Source organism: Ascidiella aspersa, chromosome 8, assembly GCF_963924565.1.
Source record: "Ascidiella aspersa chromosome 8, kaAscAspe10.2, whole genome shotgun sequence".
Taxonomy (NCBI): Eukaryota; Metazoa; Chordata; class Ascidiacea; order Phlebobranchia; family Ascidiidae; genus Ascidiella; species Ascidiella aspersa.
The window spans coordinates 6,674,399-6,695,165 of NC_139454.1; the positions used below are offsets into that span (position 1 = coordinate 6,674,399).

At 37.2% G+C, this 20,767-nt stretch overlaps 2 protein-coding genes and 1 pseudogene across 4 annotated transcripts; all 3 read left to right on the forward strand.

Annotated features, from left to right (window-relative positions):
* Positions 1-1,068: 1,068 nt before the first annotated feature.
* On the forward strand, positions 1,069-2,067 carry LOC146135558 (14-3-3 protein beta/alpha-1 pseudogene; annotated as a pseudogene).
* Positions 2,068-2,190: 123 nt separating this feature from the next.
* LOC146135559 (microtubule nucleation factor SSNA1-like) lies at positions 2,191-3,614 on the forward strand. Its single transcript, XM_083394995.1, has one exon. It carries the CDS (start codon positions 2,617-2,619, stop codon positions 2,962-2,964), a length of 348 nt encoding a protein of 115 aa, XP_083251121.1. The 5' UTR covers positions 2,191-2,616; the 3' UTR covers positions 2,965-3,614.
* Positions 3,615-3,620: 6 nt separating this feature from the next.
* Positions 3,621-20,685, forward strand: LOC146135560 (TBC1 domain family member 19-like). Of its 3 annotated transcripts, none has more exons than XM_083394996.1 (13): positions 3,621-3,740; positions 4,375-4,523; positions 5,099-5,174; positions 5,569-5,707; positions 6,866-7,044; positions 8,430-8,541; positions 9,868-9,980; positions 10,747-10,821; positions 12,844-12,991; positions 16,453-16,640; positions 17,654-17,745; positions 19,063-19,249; positions 20,335-20,685. In XM_083394996.1, the coding sequence occupies exons 1-13, from the start codon at positions 3,642-3,644 to the stop codon at positions 20,401-20,403; spliced, it is 1,626 nt and encodes a 541-aa protein (XP_083251122.1). In that variant the 5' UTR covers positions 3,621-3,641; the 3' UTR covers positions 20,404-20,685. The 3 variants fall into 3 exon arrangements, with proteins under 3 accessions (XP_083251122.1, XP_083251123.1, XP_083251124.1); XM_083394997.1 differs by having other exon boundaries at positions 4,375-4,493; XM_083394998.1 differs by lacking the exons at positions 4,375-4,523; positions 5,099-5,174 and having other exon boundaries at positions 3,642-3,740.
* Positions 20,686-20,767: the final 82 nt, after the last annotated feature.

Sequence of the window (20,767 nt, forward strand, 5' to 3'; positions counted from 1 at the left end):
ATGAAGCAACATAATTTCAGATACACTTATTACCAAACAAATAAGCTTGCGCAAACATTATGGCAGAAAAAATCCAAAAAATTAGTTTAAACTCATTTAGATATTAGAAGAAAAGTAAAGGAGAAAGCGTTAGAACGAATACCTATTTCGCCTCACTCGTCAGAAATCCTGAACTTCACGTAACGCCAAGAGTGGGTAGGCCTAGAAGCGTAAATAAGTTCGTGACTGTCGTTTTGTCGCCAGGGAAGTGATGTTGTTCGGTACCTACAGACCAGCGAATCAAACAGCAACTTTGTGGTTCTCGTCGACTGAATCTGAGAGCTCTGCGAAATCTATTGGAAACTGTTTAGTCAAGAGTCGAATTTCGTCGACCAGCAACCAGCTACTAGCAACCTTAGTTCCGCCTGAAAATCCACAGGGTGACTAGGACATTCGTAGCTGGCTTTCAGAAAGTCCCAAACGACCTCCTCATCCGTTTTAGCATTCCTGCTTATCTTGATTGTTCCGCTGAGAATGCGATTGCTGGATTATACGTAGCCAGTGCTTTAGCATCCTAAGTTAATCGGATTATTAATTATAAGATGACAACCTACAGCTAAAAGAATAAACTGAAAATATCATAACAATTTTGTAAGACGTACGTTTTGTATCTCTAACTACAATCTTTAGAATTGTGTATATCCTATTGCGTGCACGATGGGGGACTATTTTTGAATTTTTTTAGAAAACAAAACTAAACTTTATGCAAGAAAATTGTTTTACAAGTAAAAATACCGCGAAAAATTAACCTAAATTTTAACAGATTTTAAAATAATATCACACTTTAAGTCAAGTAATTTTACTCAAACTAAAGTCATTTAAAACAGTGAATGAAGTGCACTTTAGTCATATTATTTACAGCACTGTCGAGATTTTACCGAACATAGTTTAGCAGCCAACATACCTTGCGAAAGCCATTGAAGTAAAAAATATATGTCGTTTGAACCGACCGGTTACCATCATGCCATCCGCGCGCTGCCGCTATGGATACCAGTAATTTAAAGCTTTTAAAGGTAAATTTGTGTAAGTTGTATACGTTTGTTTGTTGCAAATTACGTGTTAAAATCGCCGAAGAAAAAACTCAGAAAAAACGTAGGAATATATTAAAACTTAAAAATAGGCTCTAGATGTTACCGAATATTCCATAAATGGCGTCAAGGAACGATTTAATAACCAAGGCGAAAATCGCCGAGCACGCTCAGCTTTTCAAGAGCATGCACGAATCAATGAAGGCGGTCGTTGAAATGGGCGGCGAACTGAACAACGACGAACGGGACCTGCTTTCCATCGCCAACAAGCATCGTATAGGCTCGCATCGGCTAGCTTGGCGCGTAATCTCGAGCGTTGAGCAAAAAGCCGAAATGGAAAACGAGGACAACGTACACCTCGTCAAGACGTACCGGGAAAAGATCGAAGCGGACTTGGAGAACACTTGCGCCGAGATGATTCAGCTTTTGGACACTTACCTTTTGCCCAATGCCACCAACAGCGATGCGCAGGTTTACTACAACAAGATGAAGGCCGACTATTACCGGTACATGGCCGAGATCGTTTCCGTTCCGGAAAAACGCAAAAAGATTGTTTCGACTTGCAACAAGGCCTACAACACTGCGTTCAACCTTGCGTCTGAATGTATGCCGCCTGTGCATCCGATTCGCCTAGGTGTTGCCATAAATTATGCCGTTTTCCTTTATGAAATCAAGAACTCGGATCGCAAAGCCATAAATGTCGCAAAGATTTCTTTCGATGCGGCCCTGGAAAAAGTCGAAATGCTTCAACAATCTGAATATAAGGACTCTGCTCTCATAATGCAGCTGATACGTGATAACTTGAATCTGTGGAACACGACACGTAATCTAAACACTGTAGACCCCGAGTAAAAAATAAATCCATTTTCCACAAAATTTAGTTTCATGTTTCTTTGTGAAGTGTTATATTTTGTATCAAAATAATTGACAAGTGTTTATAATATCAACAAAAAAACTTTTGTTCAATTTTATATATAATGCTGTGCCTTAGCCAAGAAACACATCCAAATACACATTTTGTTTATTTCTAAAATTTTTATAATAATAGTTTTTTACCTTGTGGATTATTTTTGTGGCAAAGATTTCTTTCGATGCGGCCCTGGAAAAAGTCGAAATGCTTCAACAATCTGAATATAAGGACTCTGCCCTCATAATGCAGCTGATACGTGATAACTTGAATCTGTGGAACACGACACGTAATCTAAACACTGTAGACCCCGAGTAAAAAATAAATCCATTTTCCACAAAATTTAGTTTCATGTTTCTTTGTGAAGTGTTATATTTTGTATCAAAATAATTGACAAGTGTTTATAATATCAAAAAAAAAACTTTTGTGCAATTTTATATATAATGCTGTGCCTTAGCCAAGAAACACATCCAAATACACATTTTGTCTGTTTCTAAAATTTTTATAATAATAGTTTTTTACCTTGTGGATTATTTTTGTATGTGTACCACCAATATCCAAGTGAAACTTATATTTTTTTTAGAAACTTATATTTTTATCTGTTTTAGCCAGTAGGAAAAATTCTCGAGAGCTAATAGAAACATGTCACACCAAGGAGCTGCCCTGCAAAGTTACAACAACGAGTTGGTGAAATGTATCGAAGACCTCTGTGCGAAACGCGACGACCTGCATCGCCAGGCCTTACAGGAGGAAGAAGAAAAGCAAAAACTCCAAAACGAGATACGACTGCTAACTGAGCGCCTTGCAAAAGTGAACGAGAGCCTTGCGAAAAAGATGGCGGCCAGGAACGAGTTCGACAAAACGATCTCGGAAACTGAAGCGGCCTACATGAAGATCCTAGAGACGTCCCAAACCCTTTTAAACTCTGTCAAAGGAAGTATACACCACATCGACGGTGGAAAGCGCCACGATGCTGAGAATCGCACTTAAAATCAATGTTATCTTAATGGAGAAAAGGACTGCTTTTAACTCTATAACATTAACTTTTCCTTTAAGAGCTTTACTATTTTCATGTGTATCTTTAAGCCCCTTAATATTATTTATTGTACAATGCACCTAAATTTGTGGATCAACTTATTCCATGTGGCGGCAATTATATGTATATAAACTTTTTTATGGATGCAATGGAGTATTATTCAATTTTTTTAATGGAGACCTTTACATTGAATTGTTTGCTTTTGTTTCTCTTCCCAGAGGGCCTTCGAAATTACCTATTCAGTTTATCAATTTAATAGAAAGAAAACATATACATGAAAACCCCTAATTGATAGTTTGGTTAATCTTCTGAAGGCTTCTGGTGTAGAATGATAGGTGAATCTTTATCATTGTTCAAAAAGGATGACTTCTAAAGAGCTAGGTGACAGTTGTTACTATATGTGTATGACTGTTTCAGTGTATGTGAAGTAAAATTGAATACACATATATTTAATGCTTACTACTGTTTACCCTGTGACACTATTTCGTTTAACTAAACCTGCACATCACAATTTAACAAACCTAGTTTTATTAAGTTCTATTACCCTCGGGTTATCATCTCCATTTTTTCAAAATAAACTTTTCTTAAAACTTCTTTTCCTTCTTAGAAATTTGTATGTTAAGCGGTAATCATGGATCCTGACCTGACAAAAACGGCCCAAACAATCACAGAGATTGTTAACCAACTAGAAGGGACGACACTACACACTCAGCTGAAAAGAGCTGCCCAGGTAACTCTACACTGCAATTGAAAAAATATGGTTTTGCTGGAGTCGGACTCATCACTTGATTAAAACTACCCGGGTCCCGAGTTAGACATGTGTATGCTCAGTAAAGAATTTTAAAACTGATAGTGCCGCAATCAGTGAATTGTAAAGGTAGAATAGAATATATGGTTAACTATTTTTCAACCATGTATTGTGGATGGATGAAATATATGACACCCTTATGAGTGGATTGCTGTATAACTAAGCTAAGTTACGTCCTTAACTAAGTTACGTAAATGGGTTGAATACAGGCTGTAGAGTCGAACTCGGGTTTATGTTTTTTACCGACTCCGCAGCCCTGGTCTGTCTACCAGTCTTCTTTACTAGTTGTATGTTGTCCAATGCTGTGCTTCTAAGATTTATTAACCCCTTACTTAAATTAATGCATTTCTGGCCTAAGGTATAACAAATTTAGTAGTTCGTATGAAAAATCAGATGAGTGGTCTGACCCTGCTTAAATCCAAAAAACATTACCATGTTTTTTTTCAGATTATAACAAAATTTTAATGCTAAGTTTCCAAACCATGCTTTCCTAGGAAATATATTGGGTCTGCTTCTTTCTGTGCAGTATCAAAACATGATTGTGTTGTTTACTCAGAGGGAAGCCGAGAAAATGACTACATCTTTGCCAACGCTCAAGGCCGACATCATCAATGGACTAAAAAACTCTGGCTGGGAAAAAATGTTGAGAAATGAAGTTTTCACAAAACTTTCAAGGTTAAAGCAATTCAACATCTTATTTTGTGGGTCTGGTATTTAAATTCCAAATATACGCCATTTGTGTTTTATCAGTTTACTAGCAATGATTGCGATTTTGTCTAATTTTAAAGTTAGTATAATTTTTAGAAAAACAGATTCTTATTTACCATCAGTATTTTTCATCACAAACTGTTCTAGTTAAGCGGGGACTTTTTTCTTTACTGATAATAATGCAAATCAGAGGGGTAAATTGTTATCATCCTTGCAATACAGTGTTTATGAGATTTTGTAAAATGTTTTGCAAAAGTGAAATTTAAATTGACTTGATATCTTCATGCCCTTTAGCAGGGTTGAAAAAGTAAGCTACATTTTTTTACATTTATTCCATGCTCCAGTTTGTGTGGTCAGCAAACTAAGGCAATTTTAAAAAATGAATTAATCATATAGTACTGTGCCTGATATCAACTAAGAAGACTTGCAACCGAACCATAATCCATGGTGTTATTTGGAAAAATGTTTGTCACAGTAATACTTCATACCAAAGTAGATGATTAGATGCTTTTGTGTTACCTAAAAGAAAATTGATTTTAAAAGTAGTTTTACATTTACTTTTGTGTTGCTAGTGTTCGTACTTTACCTGATACAACAATTCCAGTTGAATGTCAAAAAGAACCACTAATGTTCATGAGAAAAGCGCAGGTAAGTGATTCCCAAAAATGAAGTGATGTTAAACTAATTGAATTTTTTAGGTGTGTATTTTACATAGACTAAATTAGGCTTTCTCCTAACTTTGAATAAAGGCTTTTCACTGATATTGAATTATTTATAAAGAAAAATTATTTTATAAAGCGCACAAAATGTTGTCGTTTATCTTTCTTGAAGTGGCCAAAACAGGCATCTAGATTTTTTTACAGAGAAACAATTAGGTACTTTCAACCAATCGATCATATTTGTTGTACTTATAAAACGAAATGAAAATGCATTTTACAGTTTGTTTCAGAAAACTTTAAAATCGAGGGTGTCGGTTAAAAATTCCCATCAAGCATCCGGATTTTAAGGCCCGCCCATCAACAAATTCTCCACCCTTTTGCAGGCAAACTGGGAGCGTCGCATCTTGAAAAGCATGAACAGCATGTGCACCGAGCTGAGCATTCCGCTGGCCAGAAAGCGACCTGCCGACGAACAGCGCGACTTGCTGCACAAGTGGAACGAGATGGGAACGGACGAACCTGGTACCAGACTTGGACAACTAGATTTATTTTAGCTTATTAAAATTAGATTAGAATTAAAATTAGGTTATTTCAGTTTTTCCAAATTAGTCTAGAATTAAAATTCGATGATTTTTTTCTTAAATTAGATTAGAATTAGAATTACCGCATTCTTATAAAAAACAAATTCTAACTAGAATTTGATCAAAAATTACTTTTGTTATTCACAATCAATTTAATTTAAATTGAAAAATTTTTCGAATAAGAATGTGAATGATGAGTCTTCCTGTTTTAATGGCATAGCCTATGCTTTTCAGACTGTAAAAGTTTACCACAGGTCGTTTCGACCAATTAGAGTTTTAATTCAAAATTGTTTTCACGACTGAGATTGAGATACTTAAAATGCTGTTGGACAAAAGTAAAAAATTTTTGGTAAAATCCGAATTACATTAGAAATAGAATTAGAGCACACATGCAATTCTCAAATTAGATTAGAATTAGCCGCATTGCTATAATTCACTTAACTAGAATTATCTAGTTATTCAAGTCAGCCTGGTACCAGTCTTAATCATTTATTTTCGCACACATATCAGGGTTGTGATTTTGCAATCGCCTGCTAACCAATGCGAGTGCAATTCGCGAGTACTGATTGACACCCGCTCGCCCTACTTGCAGGTTTCCAAAGCAAAAAAATTGATGTTCTCAGACCTACTGGCGGTTTTAATTTGTTGATCTGCGTCAAATTATGCTAAGCGCTGATGACTCAAAGCTAATTACTGCGTATATACCTGTTTCTCGACTCGCTCCTCTCTGAAACTGTGTAGCTCAGTTGCTAGAGCGACGGTCCCGGTATGACCGGAGGTCGTGAGTTCGAACCTCACTGCAGGCTAGTTGTTTTTCTAGCCTGCCCTGTTGCATAATTGATTAGGTGGGTCTACAATGGCTTTTCGGTGTACATTACGTAAGCCGTAATCGTTCAAAAAGCAGCTTCAGAAGGGTTCTTAGTTGTTAACACACATATGTATGTGCAGTGTGCACCTTTCATTGAATTGTTCGAAACTATATTGTATATCCAGCCCGCGATCTTGCAGTTAGCCGGGCTGCGATCGCGCGTCGTTACAGTTACAACTATACTATCCTTCATGACAAAACGTTAGTTGATCCGTGTCCTATTCCCTTCAGATTTAAGCCACTTCCGTCCCGTGTACGCGCCTAAGGACTTCCTCGAAGTGATAACCAGCGTCCGTAACCCCAACTGTGCCACCTTGACTGGGCGGGACGAGGACGGGTCGGACGTCAACTTTGAAGGACGTTGGGGACTCATTCAGGTGTCGCTCGAAGTGCCCACCCTTAACCAGTTGGTGAGTATCCCGTTTAAAGCCAGAGGTGCGGAGTCTGTTAAAAATAACCCGAGTCTGACTTCCTTAAATTTGCCGAATCCTAAAACAACATACATGCTATGGTGGTACTTTTTGTGAAATGTATAAATTTAGATTTGCCTCAATTTTTTATACTATAGTTTACTCATGTTTATATTGAAAGGAAGCTGACATATTAAGAAAAGCACATTGGTTTAAATATTAATATCCAAATGATGTAATGTGATTTGGATTTTGTTATCTAATATCCTACCAAGTGCAAATTCAACATCTCCTCTGTACAGCCTGTATTTCACTCATCTACGTAATTAAAACAGGGTGGATGTACAGCAATCCACTTATAGGGGTGCGATATAAGTCATCCACTCACAATACGTGGAGGAAATATTCAACTATCTGCTATTCCATCTTCAAGATTTGCAGTTTGCGGCCATCAGTTTTAAAATTTGGTACTGCGCATGCGCATGTCGGATCGGGATGTGAGTAGTTTTACTCAGTCTTACTGGAGTCCCGAGTATAACTCCTGCAAAACAAAACAACTCCGTCAAGTCGCGAGTGACTCCGACTTCGCAGTTAAGGATTTGGTCTAAATAAATGAGATTAATTAAGCTTTATTTTAACTTCCGTTATGTGAGTAAAACGTCTAAGGCCTGGAAAATCCACCTGCTAACATTCACAGCGACCGATGTCCGAGGTGTTATTGCTTCAATTGTTGATTTAGGGGTGCGAAGAGCACATATGCTGCGATTTTATTAAATATAATTAAAATTTATTTTAGTCCTGTCGTGTTTTTTGGGAACCATTCAGGAAGCCGAGATAAATGAGATAAATTAACCCATTTATCAAAGATTTTCGATACTCCCGGTATGGCCGAGGCCATGCTTTTCAATCTCACCTCAGAATACCTTCAACCAGCATGTTTGCTTGCATAGAACCTTTCAATTAAAATGATTAATTGTTATCATCGATGTTTCCGACTTTATAAAGGAACATATGATCTCAGCGTTTTGATGTAGATGCACAAATATTGGTTGGTTTTATTCGATGAAAGAAAATGTTTACGTCCTTTAACATGACAATTTGGTTGTGTTGAAACTATTTACATTTTGTGTGCCCAGAATAAAGCCTAATTACTATTATGTTGAATTGAATAGCTTTGACAAGCTCAAAATTTTCAATCCATAAGGACCATAACTAAGTTTCATTAGGCAACTTATCAATCGATAAATTCTCGTAAAAAGCGCATTTTATAGATTAGCGTATTAGTTACGAGAGAACGTTTTGTTCGTTTCCTTATAATTTATAGCTACCAACACCTTTAAATTGATGTCTAGATTAAGGTTTTCTTTGTCTTCGTTAATCTCCAGAAGGAAAAGTTTGCCGAATTTTCGCTGAATCACTCACACGTCGGTTTAGATGACTCGGCAGACTTTCCGTCCGATGTTTTTCAAAATGAAAGAAACAAACTGGCAAAACGAGGTATATGTTCCTTTAAACGACGTAGAAATAGAAAAAAAAAATCTTTTCGTAGAAGGATAGGATAGCAGTAATAAATCGCACGAAAATATATAAAAATCACTCTCAAACAGAATTAAACAATATTGAAAAATAAGCTGACTTTTGACTGAACACTTTTTTTGTTTTTTTGTGGTACAAGTGATTTCTATGATTATATGTGCGATTGTTACAAGTGGTTATATGATTTTTACAAGGAAAATGTTATTTACAGACGCTCCAGTGATTGCATTAGCATTTGAACTTTAGTTTTTCGTTCACCATTTATGTACAGCAGTGCTCTTTAACCTTTTGTTCCCTTGGTACACCTTTAATAACTTATTAACAACCTTGTTTACCTCACATATAGCAACGCAGAATACAGAACGATTTTACATAAATTATACGCCAGGATGCTGAGCCCTTAGCATTCATAAAAAAAATCGAGATAAAAAAAGCAGTTGAGTGTGCGCTTTTTATATACCGTTGTGCCAGTTATAGCTTTAACTTGGAAAACACTTGGTGGAATAGCTGCATAGTATACCCAGTTAAAAGCACCGTTGACTAGAAATATCGCTAAAAACACAGATCCTTATTTTCGCTCTATAGTCAGCTTTAAAAATAATTTTCGAATCGCATTATTACACCCTCGGCTTTTTCACAATCCAACATTTCTATTGACCATCTGGCAGACAATTCCGCCTGACTCTATCTGATTAACGCAATGCTACCAAATTATCGTCTCTGGGAATAAAATACTTTAGTAACAAACTTGAACCCTATATTTTTGGAGCACGTTTGTTGGAATCAAATCTTGTAACACCCCACAACAGCTCGTTCACTTAAATCAGGGGTTCTTAAACTGGGGTCCATGATCCCCTTAAGGGTATCTCAACTATAGTTTTAGGGGGCCCTTGAAGCCTTAATTGAAATATGTATATTTAAAAAGCAATCATTTTTTTAAAGAAAAGTATTGGATAAAAATAAAACGTTTTTGCACTGAATGTATATTTAGACTCCATTGCGCTTTCCCATTTTTTTTATCAGAAACAAGCAAATTTGTGAAGTCTATTTTGATTGTGACGTTAACTTATGACGCAATCTCTAAAATTTCTTGCCTAACCTGGTCCACGCCAAGCAAAAATTTTTTAAGTGTATGCGGTAAGAAGAGTTTGAGAACCACGGTCTTAAATAGACGAAATTTTTTTAATATTAAAATGGCGAAATAAACTACAGAGTAGAAATTATGCCAAAAAAGATCTTATGCAGCTCTTTATCGGCTTAAATCGCCCGGCTTATTTCGCGTTTCAGTGATCGACGAGAAACGAAGCCCGATTGCGCAATACTTCTGCAGAAGGGGATGTCCAAGCGGTTTCCGCGCCGACCTTTGGCAGCTGGCCCTCGGGGTTACTGTTGGTCATCTGGTGAGCTAATTGACAAACCTTTTTTGAGCCTAAATTACTTGTATTACATTCTAATGTGACGAAAATTCGTTTTTTTGCAAAAAATCAATTTGATATCTATCATTTCATTTCTATGATAAAATTACCAAAAAGGGAAAAAAATAGAGGTAAAGTTGGACTTTATAACCTATGGGTTTTCTGCTTTAATTTTTTTAAACGTTAGAAAACCAAGTTTTACCGTTTTTGTCTGGTACACAGCAGTCCATTTTGGACACGGCCCTGCTACCCGATATACTAAACTGGTATTGTACGATCCATGATGAAAAAGTGAGATTTTTGGCAAAATGTATGATATTATTTTTTGTTTTGCCTAATTATGTATACTCGACTGGACCAGACCCAGTCGAGTCTGAAAGATGCAATTAATAAGTTGGATTAAACTCGTCACTGTCCTAACGTTTACCTAGCCTGCAACTTTAGTAGGGATGTCCTAAAATATCAGGCCAGACCCATTCCCGAAACCGCCTGACAGTATCGGTATTCATTTCTGCATTTGAGCCTTGTTTTACGATGCAATGTTTCTACATTAAAAGGTAAATTATTTCGAAAATACTATATTAAAAATTAAGAAAAACTAACTTTTTTACTTAAAATTTTGACCTAATGACGTGGAAAACATTTTATTGTTTATTACACTTTTCGGTTTGATCACAATGACGTTATTTGGTCTAATATTGTACGGCCTTGGGCGACCACGTCTATTAAGACCACATTCTTCTGTTTGTAGGATGTTTTAAAGTACGAACAACTGAAGGGATATGTTCTGCAGCACGACCTACTCGTTGATAGCCTCATATATAAGGTGAGGCTTAAAACATTTTTTAGTCTCGCTAATCCCAACATCAGTTTGTTTCAATTTCCTACCTTATCTGATACACTTTGTGCACTAGGGATTCTCGATAATATTTGATCTGAGCCCATGTCTGTTGTTGTCCAACCCAGTGGTTCTCTACCTTTTTTATCTTACGGACCGGTTAAATTTCAAAACAAATTTTGCGGACCGGTGGACCTTCAAAAATCAAAATCAACCCAAAATGCAAATATGACAAAAGTATATGCAACTTAAAAGCAAAGAATGGAAACTTAAATTCATTAATCAATTTATTGCTGTTTTTGTATGTTTTACGTGTTATACGTGGTTCTATTAAAGTTTTTCACATACAACTGGTCCTAAAATTTACGACATAGTTGATCAGTAGCCTAATTTTAAACGGTTGGGCACAACACTTGCATTGTGTCGTACGATAAAGTCCAAAGTAGACCATTAACTCTATGTTACGTCACAATGTTGCAAATTACGAAGCAGGCGAAGTTCTAAATTTGATGGACAAGCCTTCAGCATCTTGCATTTTGTAGTTGAGATTTAAGATTGTAATATATTTGGCGGACCGGCAGGAAAGTTGACACGGACCGGCGGTTGAAAACCACTGGTCTATACTGTATAGGTTGTCTTCCGATAATTCGGCAATATGGGTGCCGATCCGGTACCTTACTAATGTGGGTGTTATGCAATCAAAATACTGTACAAAAACGTTCACAACTTGTGTAACTTAAATTTAGGTAATTTACAATTTGAAGGCCTCGATCAGATTATATTGAACCAAGGAATGTACGTTAATTTGTATTTATAAAGCGGTTGGTGCTTTATTGTGTAGCTGCGACATGGTTAAGTTGAGGAAAAGAGGTAGCAAAAGCACAAACACGCGTTTATAAATGTACAATTGCGAAATAGGAAAAAAGGCGATCTGCACGCTTCGATGAACGTGGATGCACATCGGTAGGTTCGCTACATTTAATTCTTATACCAGTCCAATGCCCATTTTAGGGCGAAAAATACAGCCGTTCGATTTGATACCAAATGATGTCATTATCGTGACAAAATAACAAAACCGATAAAATAAAAACATGCACGTACCTTAAAGTAGTTTTTTTTTTTTTTACTTTTATATGTTTATTACCTATTTCTGCAAAGTTCCTTTTCAAGGAGGAAAACATTGTGTTTGATCACTAACCTGTGCTAGTATGCAAAAAATAAACTACTCTGGGTATAGGATCCAGTATCGAACGAGTAGCGCTACTACAACTTGTCGGATACTTGACATTTTCGTCCGATACCGGTACCCGATATTTCAGACAAAAATTATCGCGACACGAACCGATCCTAATGGAGTCATTGCTCAAACCAAAAAAATATGATAATAAAACGTTCAAAGGTAACTTTGTTTCCAGATTATTACATTAATGTCTGCTTTTGCTCTAAGAGGTTAAAAAATCTTCTGCAATTAACTCACCTATACCTTTAAAGGTAGAAATCGCTTCGTTGTATCGCAAATCATGCCAAAATAACTATATTAATTTGGTATCGGATCGGTAGCGATACCACACTGGTATCGGACGGTTACCGATACTTCAATTTGGATCGGTTATCGGCTCCGATCCGCCATTATCGGACATCCCTTTGGCACCCCATATAAGTTTCAATCAGACTTAGTAAAGTTGTTATCAATTGAAAATTACACGTTTTAACCTTAAAATAACAAGTTTTAAATACAAAATAGAGTAATATTGAATTTCTCTATTTTTTCAAACGTATATTATTAGTATACTGTCGATTTACTTGTACGTAAAAACAAAATACTAGGAACCATTAAAAGTAAATTCATTGTCAGATAAACCATTTATAGTAGAAATCAAAAGTAATCATATGCTTTTTAAACTATTTTTTATTTTATATTAAACTCAGCATGAAGCAAGTTTTATCAAGCGAAATACGACTAGTCGCGAGTGCAACTAACCGGCCTATAACCCAATACTTTGAAACCAGGACGTGAAATTGACCTCGGTAAACGACGACTACTACTTTGTGTTCGAGGATTACCTTTACCAGGTACTACTCGTCTTTACACGCGACACGTCGGTGCTGGAGATTTTTGCCCGCAGCAGCGCAACGCCGCCCAAGTCCTTTATCAGAGGTGAGGCGCCGTTCGTTTGTTTTGTTTTTGATTTTTGCTGAAGAGAGAAGCCAAGCCTATTTTATTGCAATGATATTGAATGGCAATATTTCGATGTTTTTTTATCCGTGTTTAAAACTTGCGTGAAATAAGCGGTTTTTCCATAGCCGATTGCGTGTTGTGTGTCCGATATTATCGGATTGGGGCGATGCTTATTCCATTGCCATACTAGGGTGGTATCGGTGCCTATTCGATCCTTAATTCATTTGAAATTTTTATTAATTTTTTTTGAACCTATTTGATATGGCGGTTTTTGTCGGGGCTGATTGCTAGTGATTGGGTGTGTTCAATGTTATCGGATTGGGGCGATACTTATACCATTACCATACAAGGGTAGTATCTGTGCCTATTTGATCCTTAATTATTTTTTTATAGCCGTGCATTGTCATTCATGATTTTTTCTTCTGGCTCGAACGTTAATTTTTCTTAGAGCTATGTTAAAAACTTATTAAGGTCACTATAAGCTTATTTTTAAGATTCCATATAATTGCTCAATAACATGATTTACACGGGCTTATAATCAGATGGCGTACTGTTGCCTAAAATATTCGGTAATGGCATCTGAATACAAAACTTACCCCTAGATATACTTTCTTAAGCGAAATCTGGCAAGGATTTTCCCGTTAAAATAGGTCGAAAACCCCTAAAAAGATGCAGTCAATCCTGTCGGTACAAATACTTGTTTCGCAATAGCGCTGTTCGCGTTATTTTGTGCCTTTGTAACTCTTTTCCGCCTCTCGCTCGCACAAACAGCCAAGGACAAGGAAAACGCTAAAGGTATAGCCACAATACAGTGAGTTAACACATGGTCACAAAAAGGGAAAGGGGTCACTAGGCTAATTACCACCTGTTAATACAATTTTGTTTAGCTTTTTTTTAATTTTACTGCGTTTTCTTTGTCCAAAAGCAGACTATAAATTCAGTTTTTTTAACATTATGCTATTTTATATGTGTCTAATATACGCCACCCTTGATACATACAAGTTTTGCCAGTTTAAACCAAAAAGCGGATTTTTTTCGAGATTCTCGCTTAGACTGCGGTTGTCCGAGTTTTACTTGTGCTTTGTAACTCTTTTCCGCCGCTCGCTCGCAAAACAGCCAAGAACAAGGAAAAAGCTGACGGCTCTTCCGAGCCGAGCGAAGAGCCGGCGTCCGACCAATCACAGCGCTGCTCGGTGTTCGGCCGGGTTGGATTGACAGATGAGGCGCCGCCCTTCGACGATGACCCGAACTCAGCCGAAACAAAAGGTTTAAAAGAGCATCATCATCGACTGTAGTGGTGTACCGGTTGCTGGGCGAGCTTAGATGTAGCTTATAGCTGTGCTGTTTACATTGTTGTTGTCATTTGTCGGTGTCGTAAACTACTTAATGTTCTGGGTTGCTTTTACCCGGCTTGACTCAGTTCAAAGATTTCCCGATCAAGCCTGTTTTATGGACTTGTGTATCTTTTAGATGGAAATGTTTGTAGCATGCCGTCATGTAACGTCATACGATCGGCTTTGACCAAATTTGTTGATGTAATTAGAGCTCAAAAACGCTTGGCTATAACTGACCAGTTTAGGTTTTTTGACAAAAAATACTCACCAATTTTTAACAAAAATAATCACCCTAGATCGCAAACTTATAGTTTCGTTTTGACCGATTCTACTTTGTCGAATAATAATATTTTTAAACATTGTTTGTAGAGGGCAATGTGTTATGGTGGATGAACACCAAGGAAAACGAAAAAGTCCCGAAAACACACATTACAGTGCAAAAATACATTTTCTATCCCTTCATAATAATTGATGGCACTTGGTCAGATGAATAAACGAACTAACTTGGAAACTTATTTATTTAAGGAAAAAAGCCCCACAGTACACATTTGAAAAGGACGAAGGGTCATTAACGTTTATATACAAGGATGTTTGTGAAACCAAACAGATTATGTTGTTTTCGCTCATAACTACTTAATGTTTGGATGAAGGATGTCGAACACAGTGTGGGGCGTGATCTTATTTGTCATCGCGATAAGGCCCCGCATTGCACCAAATACGAATTGCGAAATCACGCTTTTTTGCTAGGCTTCATGGCCCTGCTTATTTTTTGCTTACCTACTCCGTTGTGCACTCATGCGCGACGTCTGACGTCGAAGTGTTTTTCGTAAATGCGCTTTCCGCTTGACACGAATTGCATCAAGCTCATTCCGTTGTTTTCGAAAATTTTAATACCATCTGGTAATATTAAACATTGAAATCGATTTATAAAGAATGTCTTATTATCGGAAGTTCGCTTACCAATTTAATATTTGCATTTTATATACGCAAACTTTCCACAATAAATTGTCATTCAGTACACTATGCACAGATCTGTAATGTAACTTGATAATGAATTACAAAGCCAAAAAGGTTGAGTAAATCGACGTTATCTTGATTAAGACGTTTCGACACGAGCTTGTATCATCTTCAGTTAATGTGACTGAGAAGTGACTTTAAAAAAATCGAAATGATGTCGATTTACTCGACTTTTTGGCTTTGCAATTCACTATCAAGCTAAACTCGTTAAATTTCACACCCACCGTTTTCCCAATTCACAAAACGCATTTCAAGCCTAATTACCTTTGTTTGCTTTATTCAAAACTTAGCGGCGAACGTGATTGGCCACGGAGTTGCTTTTGTGTTGGTGTCGTCACAAACGATCATTGTTTGTTTGTTTGCCTCATTCGCGTTACAGGTTAAACTTGTACCAGCTTATACGCTCTGCGTATCAAGTTGTTTTGCGGGACTAACCATCGATAAATCTGAGACTGAGTGTTATCTTTTGAAGATTCATCAAGTTTGCCGCAGAATGCGTAAACAGTCATTTATTAGAGCCTATAGCAAAAATAACCTAGTTACAATAGATGTCACACATACTAACACCGGATCAAACTACCTAGGCTATCTTTCTACTTGTCATTGTGGGATTTATATACCTTTTTACTTTTATATTTTAAATATGGCCGTTTGAATTGCAGTAAAAAAACGATCAACGCACAATATTTGGGTTAGGGTGCGAGTTAGCGTTGGGTATGGGTGGATCAAGTATTATTATATTCATTATGTAATATTAATACTTAATTGACCCACCCAAACGCTAAACTAAATAATGTGCGTTGTACACTTGTGGTAGGTTTCTAGACCAGCGCTAAAAATATATATATATTGACATGTATATTTATTAATACCTAATTGACCCACCCAAACCCAAACGCTAACCAAAATAATGTGCGTTGTGGACTTGTGGTAGGATTCTAGGCCAGCGCCAAAAAAAAACAATTTAAAAGAAGTTGTCAAAACTTCAGGAGCCATTCTACAGGACTTACAGGCAAATTTTCGACACTAACCCGAACAACGGAAGGCCGTACTAAAAAAAAAACTCATTCTGATTCTACTCGTTCGCAGGCAAACTCGGACTCGAAGAGTTCGCCGTGACGTACCCGCCCAACGGGGTAATCCCCTTCCACGGCTTTTCGATGTACGTCACACCTCTGTGTTACCTCTACTCGGAGCCGGTCCGACTCTACTTCGTCTTTCGTCGCTTCTACACAAGATTCTTCTACCTTCTGCATTCCATCTCATCGCACCCTCAGGTTACTGCTAGATTAATTGGAATTAGCCTATTTAAGTTTTTTCAAATTAGAATAGAATTAATAATAATATCGATCCCATACAGAAGTAGGTATCATTTTGAGCGTTTCGAATAGCTCTTTATTCATTGTAAATGAAAGGCTTTTATATTCTTATTACGTCTTACCATAACCTCCAACCATTATGCTCCAAAGATTAGAATTAGATCATTTTAGTTTTTTTAAATTAGATTGAAATTAGAATAACCGAATGCATAAAAAAACGAATTTCTATATGTGTGGTGTGTGCTAATTTTTTTTCTATTTGGCAAAGCAATGCTTTTCAGACTGTACGAGTAATTCAAATTCTTTGTTTTGACTGAGAGACTAAAAATGCCGTTGAACAAAGTAGCATTTTTGGTAAAATCCCAATTAGATTAGAACTAGAATTAGACCAGATAAGCAATTCACAAGTTAGATTAGAATTCGAATTAGCCGCGTTTTGCTCTAATCCTTCGAATTAGAAAACTAGGATAAATTCGTCCAAGTCTGACTGTAGTGACTCTGTAGGTCTGCTTATAACGACAGAGATAGCATTCCTGCTGTGTTGTATCAATTGTCTTCTTCTTGTATCTCCTTATATTCTTTGTTTCCACTGTCTTTGAAAGAGACCGCACAAGTCTCTCGCTAAGACCACACCTAACTTTCTCTGGTCTCCCTTGCTTTCCCTCAACTCGACCATCTGTGATGGAATAAACAATACAAGATAACAGTACCAAATGACACCATTGCTATATATACCAAATGACAGCATTGCTATCTTAAAACAATCCAAATAGAAAAAATTGAAACGTTAAAAAGTCATTTTTCCTAAAATTTTATTAAGCTGCTTTAGCGTTAAAAAATTAAGTTATCTCCAGTTGCTAACCAACTTTTTTAGTAAAACCGGTGAAGCAACGTGTTTACTCTGAAAAACTGCCGCCTGTTATTTGCCCATTTTCTTTCTCTGACTATGTTTTGTCTTCTTCTTTCTCCAGGGCATCGTCTCCTTGTGCCTCACCTTCGAGTCTCTCCTCCAATCCCTGCATCCACGATTGTTCCGGCATCTTCAGGAGATCGGATGTCAGCCGTGAGTGTAGAAGAGATGTCGGCGGTTATATACGGCCTGAAGAATTAGACTGCTCTTAATCCTAGAGAAGTAGTTCTCAAGCTACATGCGCCATATATCTCGAGAGACTGTCCGAGTGTACCACTATACTTTTAGGAACTTTGCAAAATAACCTATTGGTTTTACAAATTTTTCAAGAATAAATGATCCTAACTAAAAGGCTGCCAAGAGCTGCGCTGGTTGGTTTGTATAGCTCGTAATAGCCTGTTTATTTATAATCAACGTTCGTGCCAACAAATACTACTAAAGGAATCGAGTAATAAATCAAATTCTCAACCCAACTGCGCGATTTCAATGCTATAATAATCACCTTAAATGGTTTTACTTTCAAAATAAATCCTGTAATTGTCTAATAACCATAAAATTCTATAAACCCGATTCAATAAAAATCTAAAGATTATGACATTTGTACTTTTTTGTTTTTTAATTATATTCGAAAAGATCCAAATCTTTCATGAAACTATGTGACAACCCTAAAAAAAACGTCAAAAACTCGTCATTGTTTATAAAAATTATCTCGTTATCGTAGGAAAAACAAATCGTAAAGTTCTGAAAAATGAATTCAAACCCAACAAGAATATCAAAGCCTATGCAGAAGTTGGTATTATTTTGAATATTTCGAATGACTCTTTATTTATTTCCGACAAAGATGTTGAAAACGATTAAAGAGTTCTTCGAAACGTTCAAAATGCAACCTACTTCTGTATGGGCTTTTATATTTTTACTACGTCTTACTACAACCTCCAATCTTTATGCTCCATAATTCTTTGTCGAATATAAACAAACCCCTAAATTCGTTTTTTTTTTGCAAACCGACTTGAACCTTTCGATCTTTAGGCTAAAGATCGCCTTCAAGTGGCTAGTGCATGCTTTCTCCGGCTACTTTTTGTTTTTGAGTTATATTCGAACTAATTTTTTTATTAAAATATTCCTTAAAAAGTAATTTTTAAACACTTTGCTAAATATAAACAAACCCTTGACCCTTTCGATCAGTGATTCCCGAACTGTGTGCCGCAGCGCACTAGTGTGCCTCGAGAAATAGTCGAGTGTGCCGCGAAAATTGTAATTTCTGAAAAGAGAGTAATTGTATTACCAATAGGCATAAACGAAAGTATCATAGGCTTAAATACGCACTATCTATTACAAATTAATAATTTTGAGACATTTACATATCGTTTGTCGTGTGTTAAAGGCGATTGTAAAATTCCTCTATTGTTGTTCTGTTAAAAGTGTGCCGTGTGCCCAAAAAGTTTGGGAACCACTGCTTTCGATCCTCAGGCTGAAGATCGCCTTCAAGTGGCTGGTGCGCGCTTTCTCCGGCTACCTGAGCACCGATCAACTTCTCCTCCTCTGGGATAGAGTCATCGGATACGGGGACCTCACCTTTCTCCCGCTCCTCGCTGTCGCAATCTTCCTTTTCCGACAAACAAACCTACTCCTCATCAACAACATGTCCGGAGTCGAGGTGCGAGTCTCACGAGGTTAAGTCGCGGTTCGATGCTTAACAATCGGCCGATAATATATACTGGTGGATTTTTTGTTGTATGAATTTGTTAGACTTATATATGCTGGGGACCTCCGGAAAAGCTATTATCGAAATCAGTTAGCCTAATCAGGATTTTCATGCAGGCAAGACCAGGCTAAACAAACAACTAACCTGCAGTGAGGTTCGAACTCATAACCTCAACCGGCCACCTCAAAAACTGCTGGAGTTGTGGATTTGGTTAGACCTACTGCATATATACCGGGCTGTCGCAACCAAACACACATCCTTCTCATGAGCAAAATGTCAGCAGTTCAGGTGCGAGTTTCAGGTTGTTGAGTTGCGACTCGATGTTCAACATCCGGCAAAATCTTGACATTTTACTTTTTTTAGATTAGTTTGCTTAGCGATGGACTCCATATGGGTATGTACTCTGATCTAGCACTGCTGAAGTAGCACTGCTGAAGTAGCACTGAACAATACTTAAGGCATACTCATAATAATATACCGGGTGCCCTCGGAAAAGCTATTACCGAAATCAATTGGCCTAATCAGGAATGATTTGCGAGTCTCACGAGGTTTAGTCGCCGTCCAAAACTTAACAATCGGTCGCTCCTAAAAACTGCTGGACTTTTTTGTATGGTTGGTTAGACCAGTGGTCGGCAAAATTTTCAAGTCGTGGCCCCAAGTACTTTTTTCAGAGCTATTGAAGACCCACTACGTAAAGCCACTACGAAACAGTGGTGGATTCGGGATATTTGATTTTGAGGTGAAATATTACACGGCGCCTTGGTGCCCCAACACTGCCATTTCATAATGTAAAACATACTTTAACACAAAGAATATACGCGCAAAGCGCGAAAAAAATTCATGAACATATAGTTAAAGTTGACAAAATATATATATTTTTTTCAATTGCTATTCCAGCTTTAATAAACGTAAGTAAATTTGAGCAAAACGGTTTCCTTTTAAACCAGGTGGTGTGCAGCGGCAGTAATAAGCCACCACGTAATACGCGGACAGAAAAGCTTTACTTTATTTACAATAACAACGTAGTTTCGTTTCAGTCGGCGCTCTCCGATATTTCGACACTCCAAGTGGTTCCGCTTATTCAAAGCGTGCTCTTTCCAAGTTAAGCACTCTTCACTCCTTCATCGAGAAAAATTGTGAAGGCAGCGAAAGTGGCGGTCGACAACAAGCGACCATACGAAGATTGCATTGAATCGACTATTCGCTTTATAAGAAAGAAACTACGTATCTTTCGATGCTCGCAGCACTTTGTCCAATGTCCATGCAAACCTTCCGAATGGGTGTTAGCCATTTTTGTACCTCTAACTTAAAGCGTGTGAAAGTTTATCTAGAGCAGGGGTTCTTAAACTTTTTTTACCGCAGACCCCTAATTTTTTGCTTTGCATGGACCGTAGACAGGTAGACAAGAAATGCTCCAAAATGACGTCAAAATTGACGTCACAAAACAAATAGACGTCATGACTCGAAAAA

Excerpts from the sequence above, each read along its gene's own strand:
- LOC146135559 (XM_083394995.1), top strand. The coding sequence starts at position 2,617 with ATGTCACACCAAGGAGCTGCCCTGCAAAGTTACAACAACGAGTTGGTG.
- LOC146135560 (XM_083394996.1), top strand. The coding sequence starts at position 3,642 with ATGGATCCTGACCTGACAAAAACGGCCCAAACAATCACAGAGATTGTT. Across the intron at positions 12,992-16,452 it reads GCCCAAGTCCTTTATCAGAG|GCAAACTCGGACTCGAAGAG; the intron begins GTGAGGCGCCGT and ends ACTCGTTCGCAG. Across the intron at positions 16,641-17,653 it reads CCATCTCATCGCACCCTCAG|GGCATCGTCTCCTTGTGCCT; the intron begins GTTACTGCTAGA and ends TTCTTTCTCCAG.